General features: G+C 45.6%; 1 protein-coding gene across 5 annotated transcripts in view; it reads right to left on the bottom strand.

Moving 5' to 3' along the window:
- Nucleotides 1-1503: 1503 nt before the first annotated feature.
- MRAS (muscle RAS oncogene homolog) overlaps nt 1504-26392 on the bottom strand; it is a 38291-nt gene continuing 13402 nt past the window's right edge. For 4 of the 5 annotated variants that reach the window (XM_058809132.1, XM_058809134.1, XM_058809136.1 and 1 more), the window contains 5 exons: nt 18720-18933; nt 10025-10178; nt 6789-6888; nt 5416-5495; nt 1504-2434 (listed from right to left, as the gene is read on the bottom strand). In XM_058809132.1, coding sequence (XP_058665115.1) covers nt 2335-2434; nt 5416-5495; nt 6789-6888; nt 10025-10178; nt 18720-18933 — 648 coding nt within the window. In that variant the 3' untranslated portion in view covers nt 1504-2334. The remainder of the gene's footprint in view (nt 2435-5415; nt 5496-6788; nt 6889-10024; nt 10179-18719; nt 18934-26392) is intronic. The other variant, XM_058809135.1, reaches the window with a different exon arrangement.

The raw sequence follows: 26392 nt of genomic DNA, 5'->3' as shown, positions 1-26392 counted from the left end.
GTTTCAGCAGAAATCAAGTTATTTTTAAATGGAAGGGCACTAGGGGGCATTAAAAGAGTTCCTGAAATTGTCATCATCTTCTTCTGTGTGGAATCCCATAGCATTAGTAGTGTATAATTAAAACTATTAAGCCAGCAGTCAGGCTAGACAGGGATTCTGGTGGGGAAGTGGTTACAGGGGGGATGGTGAAATGGGGTGGTTGCAAAGATCATCAGACAATTTCTGATTTACTGGAGGTTTTCAAAGCAGAACAAATGAAATGCCTACAGGGAGATCTTCTTCCAGAAGGCAGAGGCAAGGCTCAAGGACCAGAATTTGAAGTGGATGGCTTCAGTTGCTGCAGTTCTGTTCAGCCAGCACTGGGAGAAATGCTGCCATGGTCGGGCGCCACATCTCAGCTGACACAGCACGTTGCTGCTTTACTGAAGTGTATGGCCCACATCCAACCTAAGAGTCTGTGAGAGACACTTCTTTCCAATATCGCTCTGCTTAATCCATCCCCAGAATCTGTCACCACACCAAAGGGGACAGAGGCAGCATTACCCAAGCAGCTTGCTGAGCCAGCTACAGGCCTTTGCCATCTTCTGGCTGTGATGAAGACTGGACAAATTAAGGACATGTTTCCATTATCCTCATTCACCTGAAAAATAATCAGCAGCCAACTCACTTCTAAAAAGTGGCCTGGCAAAGGGTGAAGAAATGAAACCTGGTGGCAAATAGACAAGCATGGACAACTAAGTTTGTGATGATCATCATCTTGGATGGGTATCTTCAATATCCAATACCAGGATTTTCTATGCTCAGACACATAAATCTCAGGCATTCATACTCTGCCAATATTTAAAATCATGCCCACAAAGCATATTTGAATAGGATTCAAGCTGATGAAAAGCAAGTTGCTACTTTTAAACAGATTTGGTGACCACACGAATGGAGCCAATGGATTCAATCCAGCATATGACATACCATTAAAGACAAATTTGCTACTGCAGCTCTTACTGCCAGGAAAGGTGTGAAAGAACACGTGGCCCCTCCAGGATGTGCACAGCCATATTTCTGGTGCTACAGATGGCAGTCTGAATGCTTGCAGGGTTTTTGCCTTGTCTTTTCATAAGGCAAATGTAGTCCTTGCTGTTTTTAGGGAGACATTTTAGATACAGTCAGCTTATGAAGAGACCCATCCCACTTGAATCATTTTAAAAACACCTCTTCCTTTCAAGTCACCAACTTGGCGAAGGAGGGAGAAGAAGAAACATTGAGCCAAACTCCATAAACACATTTTGTTTTCTGCGTGTGTGAGATGAGCCTGGGAAAAGCAAAACAATTAATCTACTCACGAGTGGCTTTGCAGGAAAAGGTTAAGGAATAATAGAGTGATTTAGATCACACCACTTTACATGCATTTATGAGGGAGAAATTCAACACCCAAATAACAAATTCAGTTCAGATTTTACTTCCTTTCTCCCTTCCCTGCCACCCCCCTCCCCCCAAAATGAAATACCCTTCCATTTGTAAATTACTTTAATTTAAATACTTTCAGGTTAACAAAATGCCTTAAGTTTGACATGTCCAAAGTTACAAAACAGAAACAAAACCTCTTGACAAAGGGTAAGAAAAAAAATATATAATCCAAACCCAAACCTCCTTTCCTAAACTGGAGTTTATGGTCTGTGAGCTGGCAACCCTCCAGAGTCTGACACAATGTCTGGAGCACCCAGAGCAGCTGGAATTAATTTTCTTCCTCCAAATCTATGCACTTTCATATGAAGCTGTGTTTTGGCACTGCTGCCCAAGAGAGAGTCCAGTGCAAAAAATCTAAGCCTGGCCGTTGTTTCTTTGCAACCCAACACTTGCTGAGCAAACAACAAAAAGGAAGAAGAGGACAAAAAAATTAAGAGAAAGAAAAACCCTTTCCCTTCCCCCACATACACAGACAACTGTACCAAACAGGGGGGCTATTCAATGCTGTTCAGAAATGGGTCACAAAGAGAAATGTTTGCAGATAAAACCAACACTTTTTTTAAACTTCTGCCTTGGTTTTTTTTGTTTTGTTTTTATAAACATCATGGAGCCCCTGGAAGGTGCTGGGGATGTTTGAGAGTTGAGGTCCTGCTGATCCCTTCTGCCTCCCATTGGCACAGCTCCCACGCTGGCCCTGGCGTGCAGCCCCTCTCCAGGGTCCGGCCCCTCTGAGCGCCCACTCCGGGTCTGAGCTGCCACAGGGAGCCCACGGGGCCCTGAGGGCATCAGCATCGGGCTGCAGCTCCTCACCCGGGCTGCTGGGGGGTCAGGAGGGGAGGAGGGAGGCATCCAAGGCACTCCCAGGGTGTCTTGTCACAAAATCACACACTGGAGTTTGTGGGAGCCCGTGGCTCTGTCCCCTCGCCATTTGGTCTTTTTCTTCTTCTTCTGGCTTTTCTCTGGGATCTGTTGCCTGTTTTGGGAGACAGAGAAGAAAGCAGGCAGGTGAGACATAAGGCTGGGCTGGATCCAGAGCCCTGGGCAGCCTGTAGAGCAGCATCTTGGTCTGCATGTGCATATTTGCATACATGTCTCCATATACCCTTCCAGCACTGCATGGCTTTTCATGCCACACTGCTGGGCCTGGCCTGTATTCTTCAGGAAGGAGGAAAGAAGCCATTAAGGGTAATGGCAGGGATGGATGTCCTGCCAGGGCACTATGCCTCCAGCTGCCCACGGTGAACTGCTGCCTCCTCCCCTGCCATGGGGGCTGCTCTGGGAAACAGGGATGCTCCAAGAGATGTAACGTCATCCATTACACTGCTGACACTCCGTAGGGAAGAGGATGAGAGAGATACAGAGAGCACAGAGAAATACACTCTTCTGCCTTTCAGCTGGCATTGCCCTTAGCCAGCTGCAGTGATGCAGACTTGGTGATGGAGGGGAGCTAAAACATAATAAACCAAGAACTGCATTTGCTGCTGCAGGGGCTCTGGCTTCCTCTGATGTTGTGAAGAGCACTGGTGCACAGAGAATGAGCTGACCCCAGACAGATGTCCCTGGCTGTCTGAAGTCACAGCCACCAGGAACACACAGCTGAGAGCCCTCCTGCAGCGTGCCCTGGAGCTGTGAGCAGCCTCTGAAGCATTCTGTTCAGGGCTTCTCCCTGTCCAGGAAGGTGAGGCACTGCCCAAATGCCTGTTAGCAGCTGCACCCAGCTGCAGCAGCTACTCTGCAAATCCAACGAAGGCTCTGTAACTCAAACACCTGACAGGCAGCTTGTAGATGTAGATTTCAGTGAAAGATAAAACATACAGACACCAGCAGCTTCCATAGATTCAAACCTGAGAGTCTGAACAGTTCAAAAGCAGCCTCTTTGTCATGTAATATACCAGGCATTAAAGCAAGTAATCCAGACCAGGATGAGACATCACTGGGGCATAAATCACTATGACTTTAGCTGGTGTTTCTCTTACAGCCTCAGCTTCCAAATTCTTGCAACCACCTGAAAAACTCAGCCTTGACTAGTAAGACTTCTTCTCAGTGAATATGAAGGCTGGAGGTATGAAAACCATAAAACTTTAAAGCTCAAAACTACAAAGATGCAAATCAGAAAATTCTTTAAATCTGGATAAACACTAAGTGACCACAAGCTGTTCATATTCTTCTGGATCTGTTTTAGAGATCCAGAAACCACACCCTGGGCCTGCTCAAGGCTTCTGCTGTGACAGTTCCTGTGTGTGCACGGCTGCAGCATAAAAGGGGCATCAGGAAATTTAAAACATCTCTTGAATGGACTCAATCACCCCACTCCTTTCTGGATTACTTCCAGACAACAGGTTCTTGCATGAAGCTAAATAAACTGGGAATCAGCCAAGTGCAAGGAGCACCAACAGTGCAACGCTGAACAAGCATCCTCACCCTGAGAGCTCACAAGGGCTCCGAGGAAGCCCTTCATTTGCAAAGCACTCTGTCAATGATAGTTATCAGGGAGCTGAAATTTACATTTTATTTGAAAAAGCTTACTTGAAAACCAGAAAAACAATACTTGATGGGTGATGCTACCCTTGACTGTGGACAGTTTGTAATGTCCAAAAACCTAGCAAAGCTGTTTGTGGCCAATGTCCAGCCAGATCACACAGCATCTTCCTGCTCTCTGACTTAACCCGAGTTCCAGCTCTTGTGAACATTGCTGGTGCCCTTGACATCACAGGCTGGCAAAGACTGACATTAGCTACTCAGGAAACTGAGGTGTACCACTTATTTTTGAGGTTATGGAGTGCATTTTCAGGGCTTGAAATTAGTAATGCCTCATTACAATACTCCTTTCAGCCTGCTTGGAGCTGTGTTACGTGGAGAAAGCAAACAAAGCCTTTCCATCTTATTTTGGCTGTTTTCCTTTCCTGCAGAGCAGAGTACATGGTGGTAAGAGCTTGCTGCAACACAAAAGTCATATCCAGCCAGCTAATACTGAGTTAGAGAACAGTTGGGAAAGAGCTTGGGACACTTCCAACTCAGTTCTCCAAAGACTTTCTGCCCTCTGCTTTTGAGACATGTGGGAAGAGTGGGCAGTACCATCTGGTTTTGATGGAGGCTGGCTTGAGGCTCTGCTAGGATATTCACAAGTACAGATATGCTGTGAATAAATGCCTTGTGGTTTAATTGCCGGGCGAGGCACTCTGCGCAGCAGGGAGGAGCACGATTTCAGCTCAGCGCCCTCCAAAACATGAAAAATGAGGGCCCAGAAAATCTGGCAGACAACTAGTCCAGAAAAACAAATCTTCTCAGAGAGAACTGAGGTTATCAGCGAGATGCTGGGATGTGTGTGCAGCTCTTTTCCTGCAGGGGAGCCGGGCTCTGGGAAGGCAGTCCCTCCCTGCTGGCAGCCGGAGCAGGGGTTCGCCCGGAGAGCGCGTTTGCCAAAACGAGCAAAGGCAGCTCATGCCAGAACTGGGAACAAACCTCTGCAGTCTGAGGAAACCTGGGGCTTAGCCATTAGGTCATGCAGTTTCTCATACAAAATGGCTTAATTTTTTCCATCTAGTGAGCAGAAAATGTTAGAAGTCACCTACAGCATTAGAATTTTGTAGGATTTTTTGCCGGTCCTTTTTAACTTCTGTCAAGGCAAGACTCTGAGAGGATAAAACTATGAAAACCCAAATTACTGGTCCAGAGCTTTCAATGCCAGCCTTTTAGAGCTGATCATTGTAGTAGGTTTTGCACTGTTCATTGAACAAAAAATTTTCATTTCAGCTACTTCTTACTGGGCATGGTACTGATGTCCTGCATGGGTAGCTAAGTGCTAGTAACAGGCCTAAGCAGATACAGGACAAGGAAGTTAATAAACACCAGAAATATCCCACCCCCAAGAAAACCTGGCTCCTGACTCTCTGAGCCATGACTCCTGCATGTCCCACCCACGGGCAGTAAGGAAGGGAGGAGTTTGCAGCTTACCTTATTACCCTCACAAGATCATGGAAGGCCTTGTCCACGTTCAGAGGTGGGTCCTTGGCACTGGTTTCTATATAAGGAATCTGGAGGAGAGAAGTGTATCATGAAAGAGATCAGTGATAATACCAGTTTCAAAATGAAAAGCCTGAAGGCTGAAGAAACGGGCTGCTAATACCACGGAAATACAGGTAAACAAAATGTTGCCATGACACTGCTATCAACACCCTCACACTTGCAGCAAGGTCAGCAACTGCTTACAAAAGGTCTGGAATAAGCACCAGGCTAAACAGCTGCTATTGAGGTCTGGGTTTGGGGGAGAATAATCCCAGACTTTATGTTGTCAGATGTTCTCTCCCCCTGAGCTGTGCTCACAGACATGAAAATAGCCGAAGGTTGTTGAAAGACCAGCACTTGCCAAAAATTCTTGCTTGCCACATTTTATTGGGACTACTGCATGAATATTTCATGACTACAATTCCCCTTCAGTGTAAAATGATCTTCCCCTTCAAAGTCTGACAGCCAGATGGGGCCTCCTAGAGTGCTTGTCCAGCACACTGGCAGATTTATAAAACTGCCTCTGATAAGGTATTTTCATGCATGGCCTTTTCCAAGGCGTGTGTATACAGATGGATACAACATGCTGTGCTGCAGTTTAGGTGTCCTGGCTCTGACAGAAACCAGATTCCGTGCGGAGGGGGAGTGAACCTGCCCTGCCAAACTCCCATCGAGGTTTGCTTAGAAACCACCACACACTTGTCCTTTAGGCACAGCAAGCTGCCAAGAGGTCTCAGGCTTGCTTGCCTTTAACCTTTCCTTCAGTTCCACCTCCTAAGGGAGTTGCTGTCTCCCTCTGGGTGTTCAGGGCTGCTAGCATTTCGAGGTGATTAGTGGAGCAGCATGTGATCTGCACCCATCTAAGACCAATTTCTCGGGCTAAACTAACAGCATGAATAATGCAGAGCTGAGATAGTGGGCCAGATTTATATAGGCTTAACAACCCTGTTAACTTCATTATCTTTAACAAGCTCAGGCAGCTGGATATACCTTCTAATGCCTGACTCTGCCTTTTCACTCCAGGGAAGTGAACTTTCTTCTCCCATCCTGAACACTTCTCAGCACTTTCAGACACCTTGTACAGAAGTCTCAGTGATGGCCACAGCTCTCCTAGAGCCTGGTGCACAGCAGAGGTTCTGGTTTCAGTGATGAATTGGCCCTACTGGAAGGAAACTGCAGAACTGCTACTTTGTAGTAGTCAAAGATGTATTTACAAATGTTTCATTGTAAGCTTTAATGCAGCTCCTAATGAGCACAGCTTTCAATTCTGAATGCCTGTAATAGGACTTTCAATAAACCATTAAATAATCCTGCAAACTTACGTTATGTTTTGTTGCCATTTCTCTCCCCTGTTCTCTTGTAATTTTCCGTAAGTGCATTAGATCAACTTTGTTTGCCACCAAAATCATTGGAAAAGACTCCCTGGAAAAAATCAAAACCACCACCCAATTATTACCACACTACAACAAAAATTATGAGCATAAATTTCACTTTTTGATGCTGACATAACCTAACATATTCAGCTACAGACATACCACATATGTGTAAAGAAATAAAAAGAAAACCCCCAGGCTGTGCTATACATATGCTCATACTGTAAAAATTTACTTGACAAGTTGCATGCATGCACACATTCCTTGTTATTTGTAGGGACTTCAGGAACTTATTGTCACAATTTCTGCAATGCCTGATGATAACTAAGCCTGAAGATCCAACTAGGTGAAGAAAGATCTAGAGAATTAGCCAGAAAATCAACTGAGACATAAAGACAGCTCTTGGACAGGAGACTGGGACTCTTTTTTATTAGTTAAGGCATCTCAGTAACTGCATATCTTGGCAAGATACTGAGGGATGATGGAAGAATTGGAGTAATTTCATTCCTGGTCATCTACTGAGAGCAACTGTGGGGGAAGAAAGATGGACTCTGGGAGCTGTTGCTTATAGGGGCATCAAATGGTGAAGCAAATGAGTGGGAGCAGAGATGCCCATCAGCTGTTACCCCAAGACAAACTGGGCTTGGCAGTGGTAGCTGGAAGGAGGCTGGAAGGAACCAAAGAGATTTGTTAAGCTTCCAGTGCTATTACCTACCATCTCCTGCTTCCAATCCCAGAAAAAAATACCAGACCCATCTCCCTCTGTAATAATACTCAATATTTCTTTAACTACCAGGCATGTAAGTGCCTGCCTTCAGCCACCACCTGAGAAGAGATCCATTTATCCACAGCATGTCCTGTGCAAGGCTCTCCTCCTCTCCCCCAGCAGAAAGCTCCACTGTTCCAGTGATAAACAGAACCAAGGTTGGGAGCCATGGGAGGTGTTGGCAGTGCCACACTCTGTCCTCTGGCTTCATGAAGCAGAACAATCAGCTGCTGCAGGGCCTCTTGGCCACTGCTGGGAGGGAGGAGGTCCCTTCTGATCACTGACACTTACTGCAGTATTGTTGTCCTATATTTAAGTCCTCCTAAATGATCCCAGTGTTCTCTGCTGTAACAGAGCTGATTTTACTGGGGTAAGGAACAGCTGGCCATACTCATTTCTGTATAAAACACTTCCCTGGTAACTCGGGATTTTTAAACAGCGTTTCTGGGTCATTTTTCATCGAGATGATAAGAGCTCCATCTTCCTTCTGGCATGTTGCCCCATTGCTCTGGCTGGAAAAATACCGTACTGCACTCTGCATTTTAAATGAGTCTTAGAGTTATTCATTCTGATAATGTGACTGTGATTTAATGTTAATACCTGAGCATTGATATATCTTGACTCTGATCCTTCTGGAGCAAAATATTTGCTTGTCTGGATTATTTGATTGCTTTTTGGCTTGCTGCACATTGATTAGAAAGGTTTTTTAGATTACTTTTGGATGGTATCTCATTTTCCTTGTTTACATCAGGCATAAAACTCTATGGGGACTTTGTTCCTATTGCAAGCTCTACAACTGTTAGTTGGACAAAGCTGCTACAGTTGGAAATTTTACTATAATGAAAGTTGCGGAAAGAAAATGGGAGGAAGGCTTTGAACAGCCCTGCTAACACAGCAGCCTGCAATTCTTTTGGATCTTAAGTTGCCAAAACCACTTGCCAGACTGAAAACCAGGGTGATGCTCTGCTCCCAGCTCCCTGTGGGTTTAGCAGGAGGGTTTTTTACTCACGTTGCTCCCACTGCTGTGATTTTCTGCCCCAGCTCAGGTTTGGGTGACGCATTAATACGCTTCTCACGCTCGGAGTGGCGCTGAGCGGGGAGCACAAACAACCTCGCCAGCCCGTTTCACTTCCTGCCTCTCACACGCTGCTGCAGCACTGCACAGCATGTATGGAGGGCAAAAGTTTCAGTCCAGAGCAAACAGTGAACACCATATCTTATTTTCACCAAGTTAAATTAGATAAAATCAGCATCAGATTGGGGCAAGTTACAGGAAATTCTGTCCTGTCTCCTTCAGCTTTTAGAAACAGATTTACTTTGCCCCAAGCTAAGCCAGCAGTGCTGAGGCTGCTGTGATCTGAGAGGCTGACTGAGGGACTGACATTCTTCTTCATTTCAATGAAATCAAAGGGTGGTTTTTCCTTTACTTTTCACTCTTGTGGGTTACACTTTGGATGCTTTACTGGAAGAGCTGTCAGCTGTGAACCTCACATGATAGGAGTCCACCCTTCCTGTGGGGAAGTTATTCAGAGCTGTGAAAGGAAGCCAGCAACGAGGCCCAAACCCTCTGGTGACTTTTCTTGATGACTTCCATAATTAAAAGTCATTATGAACGGAAGAACTAAGTGATTCAAAGCTGCAGACATATAAGGGCTCAATTCACACCCCACCCAGTGAGAATGGATCCATTGCCTCTCGAACCAGGATGGGAAGAGGGAGTTATCTTGTAGATAAAGCAGCAGCTTCCCCTCACTGTGCCAGGACACATTTATTTACCATGATTAAATTCCCAGTGGTACTTTCTCCCCTGCACATGCAAGGAGGAGAGAGGTGACCTCTCCCCAGGCACAGACAGATGTTTTATTCTGTGAAATTGTTCACTGCAGAGCACAGTGCATTAACTACATTACATCCCTGGTAAGAAATATAGTTCCTTCCAGCACGAACTTTTTCCCCTTCAAGACACTTGCTCACACCCCCAAATAATGCAGGGCCTTTGAAGGTGTGTTTGGCACAAGCCAGGGACAGGAAGATGGTACCAGGACACGCAAAATAATTAGGGCTGAAATGCTTGCTGACTCCCTGCTGGTGATCCCAAAGTGCCTGCACTGTGCACAGAGCAATCTTCCTCCTCTTCAGAGCTGAGCTGGTAACCTTCAAAGGTGTCTGATCTCTCTTTATCACACTGCTCTGGCAGAAATTTCTCCCTTCCAGACATCTTTTCACTCCATTGTAACACCACTGACCCTTTTCACACTGAAAGTGCTTCATGCTTATCAGAAGTAAACCACTTGTTATTCACCACACTGAGGTCCACAAATGCCACCTAAGGATTTGTCTCAGGACATGCAGAAGGCAGAAGCTGGGGTCAGATGTGCAGCCATGCCCCCAGGATGGTGGGGACTCCCTTGGCACCCACCTGTCCTTGACTCTGAGGATCAGCTGGTGGAACCGGTCCACGTGCTCGAAGCTGGCCTTGTCTGTCACCGAGTAGACGATGAGGAAACCGTCTCCAGTCCTCATGTACTGCTCCCGCATTGCACTGAACTCCTCCTGGCCTGCAGTATCCAGAACTAGGACAGAACAGACAAAGGTTTTTAATTATTGTGGGGGACCTGTAGCTGCTGGCACCACTATGTGTCCTGTGGCCTTTCTGCCTCTGCTGGGCTTCCTCAAAGACTGCAAAGATGTGATGAAATCAAGTTGGATTGACAAGGGGGCTTCTGTCCCAGACCTCACTCATCCTTGTATGCCTAAGTTGGGAGCAGGGGAAGAGGACACTGTGGATTTAATTTTCCTTTTCCAGTACCAAATACAGATCACTGAATTTGCAGAGTTGCTCCTCTGGCAAGATATGGCTCAAAGTATTTCACAGCCCTCTCAACTTTTCCCTCTCCCAGAAAAGAAAACCCAAGACTGGAAGGTTAGCTAAAAGCCAGTTTAAATGTCAGGGATAACCTACAAAATGCATGATGAAGCAGGGCTGTGAGACCCAAAGTAATAGCTACAAGCATTTTCCTTTTCTCAACACCTGGATATTGTTTCTAGACCATTTTGTCCTTTCAGAGTGAGCCTTGGGGAACTCTCCTTAAATATTTAGTCTCAAATGATGTGCTGATACTAAGGAGGTAACTTAAACAGATGGAAAAGCTTTAAGTACCTGGCACATCCAATACAGTGATCACATTTCTGTGAATAAATCCATGCTCAAATCCCCTAAAACACCTCAGTTGTGACAGCCACTCAGATGCTGTTCCCCACTAGATTAAACTTGATGGAAACATAACTCACTGGTTCTCCATGGATCTGTCTTGCAGGGGGTCCCATCACTTGTGGAACAAGCAACCCCAGCCTTCTGGGTAAACACCACATACATCAGTGCTAGTTCCTGAGCCCCAGCTTTGTGCACAGCCAGGAATTTGTCTGGCAGGAGGAGGGTACCAGAGGAGTTCATCAGTTTAGGCTATGCCAGTACCCACATGGGGTGCACTCAAAGTGCATCAGCTGCTCAGAAGTACTAATCCTAATACATCATTGCACCCCAGAGGCAAACATGGGACCTTCATGATGACTGGGAGCATTTTCACATCCCAGTCAACTGGGCTGGGTGGGAAAACTGTTTTGCCTCTGCTGTACAGCCGTGGTGTAAACATCTAAACATCTGCTGCCCACAAGTGATGGGGAAAGCCCAGGGTAGCTGTGGATGGAGACAGTGGCAAGAGCATACTGCTGACAGAGCAGCAGGGCTTGATACAGGTTTGTCTGGTCTGAACCAATCCACAGACCCAGCAAGCTGTTCCCTGTAGGGGAAGTGCTCAGGCTGCCCCAGTTTCCAGATGGGACCATGATAAAGACCACTTTGCTGCATCAGCACAGGTGGACATGCTGCATGTCACAGCCCACCTCAGGAGCCAGCCACACACCTTCACTGCATGTCTGGAGGAGAGACAACTACACTGGAAGACCTGGAGACCTTCCTTGGTGCTGGCAGGCCCTTTAAAGCTTTCAGCCTCATTTGTTCTCCTGCTTTAACTGGTGTTGAATGTCTGCTTTCATGAACTCTTAAGATAAAAAGAACTTCCAGGCTCTTGCAGAGACCCTGAGATTTAGGCTTATTTGCCAAGATTGCTGGAAAGTCACCTGAGTCTCTTCATAGCCTTTTATCCTGCTCTTCCCCTCTAAATCTAGGAAACAAGGGTCTCAGCTCAAAGGCACTTCAGCTATTCTTAAAGACTGTACAAAAAAAAAAAAAGAAAAAAAAAAAGGAAATAGAAAACCCAAAGAGATTGCATGTGCTGGTAAATTTCTATGCCCTGGACAGAATTGCCACCATGGAATAAGGCCAGGGCTCTGGAGCTGGGACAGAAGAGGAAATTAATCTCTCCTACCTGCCCAACCTGTACAGAGAGGCTGGGCTGCCCTCATCTGACTCCTGCAGCAGCTAGACACGGTGTCAGGGCAGGGCTGAGCACACAAACCCAACTTGTGGGAGAGTGGGAGAGCTCCCTGCTGAGAGCTCCCTCCCCCTGAGACAGGGCAGGTGCCCCAGCACAAGCTGTGGGCAGGAAGGTGGAGATGGATGTGCTGTATCCTGCATGGTAATTTGCTTAGGGACTTCCCCTTGCTCTGGCACATTTGCAAACTTCTCATGAAGCACATAAGAAGCATCCAGCTGTGCCTTTGCACCCATCAACCCATCCCCAGCTGCTGCCTCTCCAAACCTCTGCACCCCTGGGAGAGGGGGCAAGCCCTGGTGGGGGCTGTGGGGATACCCCAGTGCATGGGGCTCTCCTACCTTGCCTGGATCTTGGCCATCACACTAAACACAGGCAGAGCTGCTGGGTCAGCAGCTGCTATTTAAAGGGAATTCACTTGCAGCATTGATAAAAAGGTGAGCAAGTCCAGGCAGCATTTAAAATGGCAATCTGAAAGTGTAAGTAAAAGACACACAGCAGTGAAGGTTAAGGTTATTAATACAAAGTTAAGCATTGTGTAGATGGCCACACAAAGTCCTTGTCTTAACTTTAAATGTGCTCTTCATTAAGGCAAACCCCCAGCCTAACACTTCTGTGCTTTTTGAATTGTAAACAACAGAGGAGAGGGATCTGGATCCTTTGTAGGCAGGGAAGGACCCCATCCTGAAAAGCATCAGCACCAAAAAAGGGCCAGATGTAAGTGGCTTTGCTTGTGGTGTCTTGTGGCATAAAAGCTTCAAGACAACTTCTACCTGTAGAAATGGGAAAGAGCAAGGAGAAACTTGGGAAGGGGTAGCTCAGAAGGTGATTTTCTTCCCAAAAGGATGAGAAGATTTAGCATATTAGCCAGCATTCACCTTCTTTTAAAATTGCTGTTTCTACAGACAGGATGGCAGAAGACAGAAAGAACCATGAGTAGAGAACTGTGAGCTGGTACACTTTGAACCACCAGTTGCCCCACTGGCAGCACATCAATGCCAGCATGGAAACAAGGACCAAAGCACAAGTGGGTTTCTCCTACCTCATTCTTCCAAGAACTGAAATCAGACTCATAGGCTGTACATAGTCAGGGACTTCCAACAGAAAACTTAGTGAATTTCTCACAAATTTGACCAAAGAAGCAAGGAGGAACAATTATGAAAACATTTGGGTAAGCTGAAGTAGAGAGAAGCCAAGGATGATGTATGATGTAGGAACAGACATCCAAAGAGGGCAAAGCCATTTAGAGCTATCATGAGACCAGCTGGAGACTAAACTAAGAGCAATTAGGCTGTGAGAGCCCAGCAGGGAGGTCTCCTGCTCTGCAGGTAAGAGGTTGCTGAGTGAAGAGATGGTCTTTTCGACTTTCCAGTAGATGTGACCCCCAGCTGCTGTGATGAACTCCTTGCTAATTGAATCCTGCCCCTTTAGAGCTCTCCATACCATTTTTCTGTGAATCCTGATGGGTTATGCAAGAGTGCAGCTGCCTAGAGAGCACTTCTGAGCAGGCACAGGAGCCCAGGAATATACAGGAATTTGTGGTCCAAAATAGAAGCCCTTGGTGCTTCAAGGTGTACATGTGGCAACATCTCTGCAACTGACAGTGCTCCAAGTGGCCATCCAGAGACAAAGGCACTTGGTGAACCTAAACCAAGGGTGGAGACACACTGTGAACTCTAAGCCAGCAATGGCATGGCTTTTTCTGGAGCCTAGGCTGGATTCAGTTCAAACACAGCATTCCCAGCCTTCGAGGAGCTCAGATCTGGTTGTGCAGGTGAGCTCTTCTCGTTCCATATCTAGGCAAAATGTCCCCCTACATCTTTACCTTGCCAGGCAGCTGGGTGTATAGGTCACCTCAAGAGAGTTTCTCCACTGTCCATGGCATCTAGAGGGGATAAAGATGAACTGACAAGCATGTCAACCCATTTTCTGTCCTTCAGCCTTTGGGTTTCACTGCCCTGCAGCTTGGTACCTAAGCTCATGGGAAAATGTAACTTGAATTGCCAAGTCAAACTAACAAGCCTCAGGCTGAGGAAAGCCACCTCCATGGTCTCTGTCTTCCATCAGCAGCACCATGGGAGAGGACACTCCTATCAGCCACTGCCTTCAGCTGAGGAACTGGCATTCTGGGCACTGCATGGATGGGGTACTGGGGTCACAGCTCCTATTCTGTGTCCCCACACCCCAAGTCACCTTGAAAAGGTATGAGGTGCCCTTGCCATGTGCAAAGCAAGGCAGATGCTTCACTCTGTCACTCTGATGCTTCTGCTCCTTCTCAGACACGGCCATGCTGCCCCTGGCATGACAGCTTTCCTCAGCAAAAAAACACATGATAGGAAAACACTGGGGCTTTTATGAGCCCTTCTTCTGTGCCCTAGCTAAATACACAGATGTTATAACATGGAAAACCCAAGTACTTGAATTCTTGCCCTTCCTTTAAGCAAAAAGAAGATAGGCTTCCACATCAATAAACAGAAAAAAGATGCATGCCCTTAAAGGAGCCCTTTCTCTAACAAAGGGCAAGTATTCAAAGCCTTGTGTTTTCCATGTTGTAACATCAAAATTTTCCTGGCAGGAAAAAATCCAACCCAAGACAAAACCCCCTCTTTCACTGTTGCAAAATCCCAGCAATTAAAGGAGGGCAAATACTGGATACACAAATAAAATAACGGAAGTACAAATTTAACTTGAATTTTAATGCTCTCAGTGATGCTACTCTAAATTAACAAAAAAAAAAAAAAGAAGAAAGCAAGCCACAAACCAACCCTTCTGCCTGCAAATCTGAAGTGACCTTTGATCTCCCTCTGGCCTCGTGGCTGAGTTGATCTCAAGTTTCCCAGAAGAAAAGCAGGGACTTCCAACAGAAAACTTCCTGTGTGCCCAGGGATAATCAGCAGCAAAAACCCTCCACAAAAAGGGATGCAAAGGATAGACAGGTGGGAAGGGCAGACAGAGTGTGGGGGAAGGAATGGAGCCTGGTGTGAGCGCACAGGGGTGCACACCAGGCTGCGCACGGCCAGCCCAGCACAAGGGCACCCCAGGACTGGGAGGAGGTCTTGGGAAGAGAACTGGAAGGGCAACTGAACCTCAGGAGCAGAGAGACAACTTCTAGGCTGTGAGAGTTTCATCAAAATCATACCAGGGAAAGGAAAGGGAAGAGAAGGGAGACCACAGCTTCCTTTCACCAACACAATTCCTTGTTTGACTTGTACCAATTGGCACAGCCCTACTGACAGCTAAGAGTTCAGCCTAATTCCCAACCAGACCAAGCCATGTGCCTGTGGTCATCTCTTCATCTCCCTTTGCTTGCCACCTTTTTATCTCTGTGTGATGTATGAGCCATAAGGAATTCTGAACCATAGGGAACATTTTGCCATATTAAGGTATTCCACTTTTGGCTTCATGCCCAGATTAATAATTCCAGACTGGCATTTGGCAGCCACACCAAAAGAAATCTTCTGCTACTTGCTAAATTAGCCTGCACACAGAAAGGAGCGTGCAAAATTAATCACAGCAATGCAACTGGAACAAGAGCCAATCAAAGCAGATTAACCCTGGCCCCCACTTAATTCTGACCTCATGTCTCTACAGCACCTATGTGCATTTCACTGAACACAGCACTGTGCTGATTTCAGCACAACCAGCAGGGAATAAACCAAGATGACACATGCAGAGAAAATTGGAGGTTGGTCCTAAAGCCTCATTAGAGTGGCAGCAACCAAAAAATGGGCTAGCCACAAATTGCCTGTGCATTTTTGATTCAGGTTAAGTGCCCTCTTCCACTCTACAACACTTCCAAACACTGCATTGATGGTCTTCTAAAGCTGGCATAAGGTCAACAACAAAGTGGGTTTGTGTAGTGTGGAACATGAACACAACAAACACAGGCCCCACAATCTCCTGGGAGGCAGGGAACTATCACAGACAACTCCTGGTGAGAAAAATAGAGACATGCCCAAGCCAAAGAACAAACAGGTAAAGGAAGATTTTGAATGTAGCTTTTGCTCCAAGATTTAAAACAGAACCCTATTCCATTTCAGTCTACTTTCAAAGAGAGATTTCAGCTAAAGAAAAAAATGCAAGTCAAACATTTCATCATGCAGGCAGTTAGTGCTCTTGAATAAATGTGGGTGAAGGTCTTCATGGAGGGAAGCCAAATGCTTTATGCAAGCTGGCTAGCAGAAGGGTTTTTTTACAACATAATGCTGGTGCAGTTACAAAATGCTTGAGATGCTTTGTACAGAACTGTCAGGCAACAGCCTGGAAAAGGGTGGGCTGTTTCCCTTTTTTTTTAAAGTTGTTGGATGTCTATGTATTTCTTTTTTTTTTTTTAATAATAACTGTTTCTGAAAATTTCAAAATTTATAGAGCCCTTCATACTATATTCTTATTTAGTTATTCATGTTCCAAAACGAGTTCCTATTTTAGGGGGTGGGCAGCTGCTTCTGCCCACCAAGCACTGCATGAAACCTCAGCTTGTAAAGGCTTTGGTCATGAAGAACAACTGGAAAGTCTAGGATTTTTCATGATGCATCCTGACCCTACCTATCATGTTTGTCCCTAATTTTATCCCATAAGTGATTCATGCAGCCACAGCAGAGCAGCTGTCCCAGGATATGGTGACCTCGGAGAATGACCCAGATCCAAAGCCTGTGACAGAGAGCTGAGGCAAATGACACAAGTGTTAGTCAGTCCTGGTGCCCTGTTTCTTTTGGGCAGATGGAGAAGGGTCACATCCTTTTTTCAGACAAGAATATTGTCTTTCTTCCAAAATTGTGATTGTTCAAAATCTCAAGTGGTAGGAAAGAGAAGCAGCTGCAGTTTCACTTCTCTGGCTGTGAAGCATCTGTGTGCACACAAGCCCTGGAAGTCAGGGATTCCCAAAATGCCATTCAAGGTCACAGCTGAATTCTGTTCAGCCCAAGTACAGCCATTAAGCCCATCTGAGCAAAAGAGATGCTTTTTCATTAAAACAAAGGGTTAAGTTTCTGCTCCTTGGAAAACAGTTTCTTTCATCACTCCCACTCAGATCAGGTTCAGTTAGGTTTTTTGTTGAAGTTCTGTTTGCTTGTTTTGTATAAACAATTCCAAGTATTCAGTAAAAGATGCCTTTTCTACTTTTCAATAATTTGCAAAACCAAGGCTGTTTCAGCTAACATCAACAGGTACAGCAGCTGGTGTGTATATATATATATCACAACATGGGGCATACCAGTGAAGATAAAGGTCACACATTTTAAAGGACTGGATTCTGTACTCAAAATAATGAATTAAATTTACAGCAGGACTGGATTTTTCTTTTATACAGGACTGACATTTTAAAAATAAAGATCCATGTATACATTATGAGATGATTAATTGAGAGTAGATATCTCTAATGCAGATGACAAGAAGAGACATTTCAGCACCAATTTCACAAGTACTGCCTCATATCAACTGTTAACATATTCAAATGAACAAATGTTGGCAAGATTAACATGTTTTGTTGTTTGCAGGTTTTGTTTTTTTAATACTGAATAAAAGCTGTTCTTTTAAGGACTTTTTGGCCATTTGTACTCACTAAATTATATCTGATAAATCCTAAAGAGTACAACTAAGATCTCAGGTTTCCAGACCAAGCTAACAGTCCTCACAGCAAACCCCATCAGCACCATATTCCACCACTCATGACAATCCCCCAGCTTTCTGTCCCCACACACCAGTGACACTTATGCAGAGACAAAGATCTTGAGCATCTTTGTGACAAGAGGGTGGAGGTAGAACTTGGCACAAGTGAGGCTAAATATAGTTCAGTTATGTTAGTGGCCACATACATGAACTTGGGTAATTAAGGCAGAAAATACTTGATTTTATGTACTACCTAGTTATTCCATAAAGGAAAACAAAACTTACAACATTTAAGAACAAGAGTCCCTTTGTAGCTGTGGTTAGTCTGCCTCATGCAGCATAAATGAAAAAGTAAATGCAGCTTTAGGTAATACAGGTCTTTCTCCTCACCTGCTAATTAAGGTGGTGGATTTGGGGATTTTTTTGGGCTCTTTTTTTTTTTTGTTTTGCCTTTTTTTTTTTCCTATGTGTTTCACTGTTGGTTGTTTTTTAAAAAGACGCAGTTTTCTTCAAAGAACTGAAAACTTGGTTACAACAGATCTTCAGGCTGTTACCCTACCCACATTGAAATGGGACAGGTAATTAAACATGAAAACATCATCCTGAATGACTGAGTTTAGAGCTGTAAAAATTCTTCACTGTCAGTGGACAACAGTTTTGATTAAATATTCCTTCTGGTTATAACCACTCACTCAGTTACCCACTCACAGTTATTTCCCAGGGGATAAGTTCAGCCTCAATGAAGTACCATTAGCAATAGCCACCTGGCAGGGCTGTAATTCACTGGCTGCAGAAGCCTACTCCAAATGTCAATGAGGATCTGTAGGTTTTCACAGGCCTGCAAGAAACACTTCTGTGCAGAACTGGAACCAAAGCAACTGGAAGCAGAAGCTTTGCTGGAGACCAGCTGCAGACCATGCACTGCAGCTCCACATCCTGCCAGCCCCAGCAGAGCAGGAGGGACAGAGACACAACATGCTGTGGGAGACTGAGGTCTATTTGCAATTGTGCTCAGCTAGAAGGGAAAGGGGATAATGAGAGCAGCTTGCTTACCATCAAGAATTGCCCACTGCCCATCTATTTCCGTGTGCTTCAGGTAGGAGTCTTCAATAGTTGGGTCGTAGTCTGGCACAAAAATCTTCTGGAAAAACTGAATAGTGAGAGCACTCTTGCCCACACCACCATCTCCAACAACCACCAGCTTGTACGTGGGCAGGTTTTCGCTGGGAACGGCGCTTGTAGCCATGCTGCCAGCGTGCTGCACCTGCTGGAGAGAGAGATCATCTCCAGTCACTCAGCAGCAATGACAAGAGGGCAATATGCACTAGGCAGCTTTTACCTGCTGCCTAAGAAGTGAGAATGAAGGCAGCTCTGGCATCCAAAATCCTTTTGGAAAGGAGCAGCAGCACCAACCCTTCCCAACAGCTCTACAGCAACTCACACCCAGCGCTTACAAGTGCAGACATCTCCACCACTGTGCCTTGTTTGTCTGCAGGCATTGCTAATTGTCACCAAATGCACATGCAACACCTATGCCATTGAATACCTTTCCTACAGGGGTGGGTCGTGCACAGCAATGACAAAAATCACCCTGGCTCAGTGCACTTATCAAGCTCCTAACAGTTTCCTGTTGCCAGTGACCAAATCCCATTGATAAGTCAGAGTTGAGCTATTTCTCACTGCTTAACCCAAGGTATAGCAAACATTAAATGGTATGTTACATCCTAGGGCCAGATCTGCAGGCAGAGCTGCTGGTGATGGATGAAACTGGAGGTAAAGGTCCAAGCCTGGCTCTGCCAGCAGACAAAAATGCACTTAGCTGCTTTCTTCTCTCTCACTTTCAAGTTTGAGAAATAAAACCAAGAAGGCAGCAGGCCAGGAATAACAGGTGGTTTTTGTTTTGCCTTTTTTTCAAACCCTCAACCCTGCTGTGGCAGGAAGGCTGGTGCCTGTGGCTGTGACACAGCCTAGAGAACAGCTTCCCAGCAGCATGGTCACACTGCTTCCCTCACCTCAGAGCTACCTCCTAAAAGAAAAATGAAAAAAAAAAAATCCCTGGCTGAAACTGGGCAACAGCACAGGTTTGTGGAGAAGGGAGAAGAAGCAGCCATTGCTGACTGGCCCATTTCAACACTCAGCAGCAGAAACTGCTCATTTAAGGAGAAGGCAAACAGGAGGTTCTGTGCATGTAAGTGCCCTCCACCCACCCTTGGGCAGCAGTGATACTGACTCAGATCTCAGAGGAAACAGGTGGCCATCTCCCAGATCTGAATGACTCTTGCATTTTCTGGGAGGTCTTTCACACACTTAAAGAGAAAAAAATCCATCATAATGATAAGGCTGAAGACAAGGCAGTTGATTTTCCTGGTATTGGTTTTCTTGAAAATACTGTTCAGTGCAGCAGCAGCTGTGGTGACACTTTCTGCAGGCACCTGCTCCCAGATGTTCTGGTTTTGCTGGTGCCCTTTGGGCTGCAGGCACTGGCTGGGGTCAGCACTGAGGTGGGACCAAGACTGCTCTGAGGGGACCTCCATAAACTGTTGGCTCCCAACCTGTATCCCCACCAAGCAACACAAGCTTTTGGAGGCTATCCCAATAACCCCAGGGATTTCTTTTTCATTAAAAAGACAACTTCTTCATTCTCAAATACCACCAAGCAAGTCTGATGTGCTCTGTGCCACAGAAGCTGTGTTCTTGTGAAAACACAAAAACATAATCCTCTAATCTAGTTTCTGATTTCTCTAGTCCCTTTCTCCATAATCATTACTTCAGTTTAACCCAAAATATTGAATCTTAAAAGCACTTTTGATCTGGTGATCAAAAGTGTTCTTTCAGTACACTGGAGACCCCATACCACCTCTAAAAAGTAAAGCCCATAAGGAGACAGAGGATGAGGTTTCTGAGTCTAAGAACAGCAAAGGCCTCTTGTCCAAATTAAGACCAGCCAACGTTTTCAGAGCAAGAAGTATGATCAAGTTTGCTTGTTTCTAAACCACCTTTGGAGGAAATTATTGAGAAAAGCAAGAATTTCCACTGCAGGCAACATCTGCTGGATGGGGAGAAGACCAAACTAGCTGAGGTTTCAAACAGTCTCACTGCATTTCCTCACAACAACCCCAAGGAAGTTTCTTAGCCCTATTTTTGAGTAAGCCACTTTCTCATATTTATGAGACCACACATCAATACACAGCAGGCTGGGCTACTGAAAAACCAATGAATTTCAACTAAATGTCTTATTTTTGCTTGAAATACCAAGTTTTATTTTTGTGTAATCCTTCTGGGGTCAGATGATCCTCACAGGCTTTTTGAGACACAGACCCTGGCTAAAGCTCTGCCTCTCCTTCCAACACAGTTAATGACAATTTTTTGCTTTGCCCATGGCCAAGATTTCACCCCATCCTTCTTTACACAGCAGAGCAGCTCCAGCCAGGCAGAATGAAAGACTGATTGTTACTGACATGGCAGGGGACAGTCTGTGGATGTGAAAAACATACTCCATTTGTGCACGATTTTTGACCTCCTCACAAAACCACAAGCTGCTGCTTGGCAACAAGCATTACATTTTTACTGACATTTTGTGCCAGCCCTTTAACCCACTCCTAAGAAGCCTCAAGCTTATCTTGCATGAAATGCTCCCCAAAGTGCTAGGATAATGTTTAGCCCATTGTACAAACTGTGTCTCTGCCCAGCATGCTTATCGGCTGAATCGGGGCATTTGCTTCCCGTTGTTTCCAGAAGTTTGGTCATGCTGTGTGTCTGAACCACCAGACTGACTCTTACATAGCCTGGGGAAAACAGCAAGAACTGAACTGAAAAAAAAAACTGGGAAAAAAAAAAAAAAAGTCAAGAACCGTAGGCTGGCCTGTTGAGCACAATTCCCTGTATTTTAGGTGATGCTAGAACAACAGATGAAAACTTCAGAGTGTCAAAACGCAGCAAGTTCACATGTTTCTGCAGGATTGTTTCTGCTGCTCATGGAAACACTCCTCTTTCTACTGAGATGGCAGGTCCTGTGCTCCAGCCATGCATGCACATAAAGAAAACCTTCAGAAACTCAAGCACTTCTATCCCTCTGCCCCTCCATCTGCCCTGATAACCAAAGCACAAAGACAACTCATGCCTTGACAAGATTATGAACTTAACCAGCTCATGATTCAAACCTTTAAAACAACATATACCATTTCCTGGAAAAGACTAAACACTCCCAAAGGTGCACAGAGCTACAGGCAAGTGCAAAAGACTTGGGCTAATTTTCATGTGTTTTTGGCAAGACTACTGACACAGTCCTCCTAAGATGGGAGCAAGAATAAGCGTGTTTGCTGTAGATCTGACTGAGAAAAGCGAAGCACAAATGTTTTTATCTATTGTCTGAATACAAAGCAGCATGTGGTAATACACTAATAAGGTCTGATGATAATCATCTTACAATTTATATAGTTGTTTATTTTGAGGGAGCCAAGAGAGGGATCCATACCCTACGCTGGCAAATGCTGTCAGGGCTCTGGTTTAGTCACTGGAAGGAGGCTGATTTATACAGCCATTTATACAACCATCTTCACACACACTGGCAAGACTGGTGGCCTGACAGCACAAGCCAGTAATGCTGAGACAGTCAGAAGTGTGGCTGCTTCTGGGGTAGGTGGATGGGAAGAAAAAAGAAACATTGGTCCAAGGGTGTCACTGAAACTGAGCCTCCTCAGCAAAAAGTATTTTCTTTTAGGAGGCAGAATAAACTGTATAAAACACCATTTACCTGTCTGGACATGGAGGTGGAGTGGAAGGGCTGAGCTATCCCCTTAGAGCAGCCAAGTAACATAAAAACACCAAATTCATCTTAGTTTGTATGACTGGCCCACAAAATGTAGGTGGTGTATCTAATCCCCACCCTCATTACAAAACTTGCCCTGAATGCAAGTGGGTCCAAGCACAGCTTCTGAGCAGAATTGTGGCCACATAAGACAATAATAAAAAATAAAATGGACCCCAGATAGTTGATATTTGATGTGCTGGCACCCCTTTCCCTGGTTTCTGCTCTGCTGTCCTGAAGGCTGAGCTCCCAGGGTGAGGCCTTTACAGAAGGTCATCAAGCTCAGAACCAAGCCCTGGATTTGTAGGGCAGGTTAGTGCAATTAAAGACACCAGCTCCCTCACTGAGAAGGCCAGCACGACAGTGATTTACAGTGTCCATGGCAACATGCAACATAAATTGCTTAATTCTGTTATGAAACCTCCAAGAAAACTACAGCAGGGCTTGTGTGGGAACTACCAAGCTCCCTCCTCCTCTGCTACAGCTCTCCAAAGCAGACAACTTCAGGGAGCTGATGTCCACTTCAGCAACAGGCCATGATTTAGCACACACTAATGTATGGGCACGGATGCTGATGATTCCATCAGCCCACGGCCAAGGAAATTTTCCTATCATCAGCTTGTTTTGGTCCATGGCTCCTCACCCATGGCCTGACAGAGCTCTGCATACCTGAGGAGGCCAATCTCACCTGAGGTAGACTATCAGCCACCCAGGCTGCCAACTCCTCCTACGGTTGCAATTAAGAACTCTTCCTCTGCCCACAGCTCACTCGATTACACCCTTTTACCCAGCCACTTTGTAAGCATTAGCAGCTCCACGCAGTGCCTGCAGGGCTGAAACTCTGCAAAATCTGAACACTTCCCTCTCTGTTTCTCCTGCAGACTGCTGGCTGCAGCCACACAACCACCACGACACACCCAGAGACGCCAGCCAGGTACCAAAATAGTTCAGCCTTATGTGTTGCAGGCAATCCCTTGGGCTGGGAACTACTAAGAATCCTTGAAAGACAGGACATGCCCTTTTAGGAGGCTGCTACTTCCCTTGAGTCATGCTGATCAGGACTGAATGAACTTCAGGAATTTCTCCCTCAAGCAGGCATGACCATGTCCCAAACCATCAAGAGCCCAAGGACTTGTAGGTGTATGAAAGAAACCTGCCAATTACTATTAAATAAAGATGAGTAACTCCTAGCCAAGTTTTCTCCAGTCTGTCAGATGTCCCTCCCAGTCAATGCCTCTGAAAGGACACACTGAACAAAAGCTGGACTGTGTTCCAGTCTTCTGTGGGAAGTCAGCATGGAACAGATGTGTCATGTGGGAAGCCAGAGTCTAATGCCTTTTGTAGCTCTGGCATTAGGTTTTTCAAAACAAAAATGAAATTTCAAGTCTCTGAGGTTTTCTAAGAAGGCAGATTCTAACAGGTGCTCCCAACTCCCATCAGCTTCCGGATCTGATGGAGCCCAGCACCTGGTAAGACCTGCACAGGAAATTACAGGCATTTCCTTTTGGAGTAGTGATCAAAGCAATATCAGATTGATACTAAAAGGGAGAAAAAAAAAAAAAAAGCCTTGAACCAACTGTCGTTTAAAAATAAAATCCTTTACCAAGCAATGAAGAGCTGCAATCGGCTGGGCTTTGAATGTGGGGGGAGGTAACTGTGGGTCCTGGAAGTGGCCTCATCAATTCTCCTCCTGTGCAAAAAGATGCTGTACCCCAAGTGTTATGTTCCCTGAACTGCTCACTGGCTTCCTGTGCCAGCCAGACCTTTTCTCCCTTTCAACCCCAAAGTTGCATCACCTCCCCCAGCACATAGATGCCGCTCAGATTTACTGTAAGAGAAAGAAAACGCACCGGGGGAGTAATGAAGCACTTGAGATTCACACAAAAGGCAGCTAAAGACAGGAGCTGCCTGATGAATACTTGGTAGTTATTTCAGGAAACACAGAATTATAGCCTGAACAAATAATAATAATAAAAAACCACGTCACTGGAAGTGGCTTAGGTAGTAGGCAGCCCCCCACCTTCCCCCTCTGTGAATCCCTAAGTGATGTCAGGAGGAGCCCTTGCTGTAGAACTGAGCAGCTTTCCCTGCCCAGGCTGGATTCAGGGACTCACTTGCTTTTACTGGGAAGCACATGCTTGTCAGTGTCCCAATCTGTATGTAAAGTGCAGCACAGCATGAGTCAATCACACTGACAAATGTCATCCAAAACCAACTCTGCTTCCCTCTCCCAACTCCTCCTCCACCTCCCACAACAACTCCATTAATCTTCAGCCTGTTTCCCTCAGTGACGTAGTGCCCTTTTCAAAATATGTAAGAAGAGTTCTGCCACTGACAAACCAACAGTCAGGTGCAGATGCCAGATTTCTCTTTTTTTAAAATTATTATTATTAAAAGCAATACTTCAGTCAGATTTGGATCACTGGTAGTTACAGCTCTGCCACTACCAGTTCTGTAGGAGAATACAGTTATGCGACCAGAAAGCAGCTACACAAGAACCTTTATCTCTAGGATCTCAAATAAAACTGTATTGTTGCCAGTTCAGGGGTGTCCACTGATCCAAGCCTTTTGCCAAGGTATGAAATAAGAGCATCCTATTCAGTAACTGGGGCTTGGCTCAGCTACTCTTACCTCCATTACTTGTGTGCTTAAATCCACCATCCTTTTCCTTACTCATTTATTTCCAAAACCTTCAGGAGACACCAGGGGATGACAGATTCCTGTATTACTATTGCAAATTCTTTGCTAGTGAGGCCAGGAAGGCCTCTCCTATGTTATCATGGAACCACTGAAGCTGACCTAAACATACTGTAGCAAAAAAGCAGATTGCCAAGATGTTCCCCTGCCCTGCCCAGGCAGAGATAACACAGCAAGAACAAATTTAGTGGAGGAAGCAGCTTCGAATTCCAATAGCTGCCCTTCCTGCTCACACAATCCCTGGAAATGGGCAGCTTCCCTCCTAAACATCCCAGCCTGCTGACACACCAATAGAAAAGACCCCAAATTCACTGCCCTGGGTGGTTTTGCCGCTCAGTGAGGTTTCTGAAGCAATAGCCCAGTGCTTTAGCAATGTCCTGTTTGCAGCCCAGATGTTCTGCAGCCTGCATGTGGCCCTGACACTGGCAATGCAACCAGATGTGCATGGCACAGCCCTCCTGGCCTCAACCAGCATCACTCTGGGCAGGTGGAAGTGGTCCAGGCAACAAATTCCTTTGTTGCATCACGGAGCAGTGAGGGGATCCTAAGCAGCACCAGGACTGCCCAGCATGGACCTCCTCACTGCTCCACCCTGCCTTTCCCACATCAGTCCCAAAGCCCCTGCCAAAACAAGGAGTGCATCCACCCCTCTGCCCAGCTCCTTGAAGGGTCACTGCCCTGCAGACTCATGGGCACCATGCTATCCACACATGGCTGCTCCAAGGCACAGACTTCATGGCACCTATGGATGCTCTGGAGATGATTAATGGATAGAAAGGCCACCTCATTCCAGTCACCCTTCTGCAAATCAATCAATGCATTTGGCTCCACATTTGTCTTCCAGTCAGGCTCAATTCAGTATTTAATGCTTTTACATCTCCAGTGTTGCTACCGGATGTCTTTCAGGATGTAAATGGCTTTTTAAAGACTCCCTTCCCTCCTGGCAAACACACTTTGCATCTCTTAGACAGCTGCAAAGAGATGAAGGCTGTGAAGTTCCCTGGTAATAGCATTTCCACTAGGGGATGGGTGAATCCTACCTAGTCCAAGAGACAAATGAAGGAAGGTGAGGAGAGTAGGGATCCCCAGGCTTTTTACAAAATCTGTCCTCTGCCTAGAAGTCTGTTCCAAAACTTGACTCATGTCGATGTCCTTCCTAGGCAAAAAGACTATTGCACATAACATATGGAAAAAAGACACATTGCCTGTTCACTTTGCATCA

Source organism: Ammospiza caudacuta, chromosome 8 (genome assembly GCF_027887145.1).
Source record: "Ammospiza caudacuta isolate bAmmCau1 chromosome 8, bAmmCau1.pri, whole genome shotgun sequence".
Classification (NCBI taxonomy): domain Eukaryota; kingdom Metazoa; phylum Chordata; class Aves; order Passeriformes; family Passerellidae; genus Ammospiza; species Ammospiza caudacuta.
The sequence above is the reverse complement of the archived record's forward strand: the minus strand, read 5'-3'. Positions and strand labels throughout refer to the sequence as shown.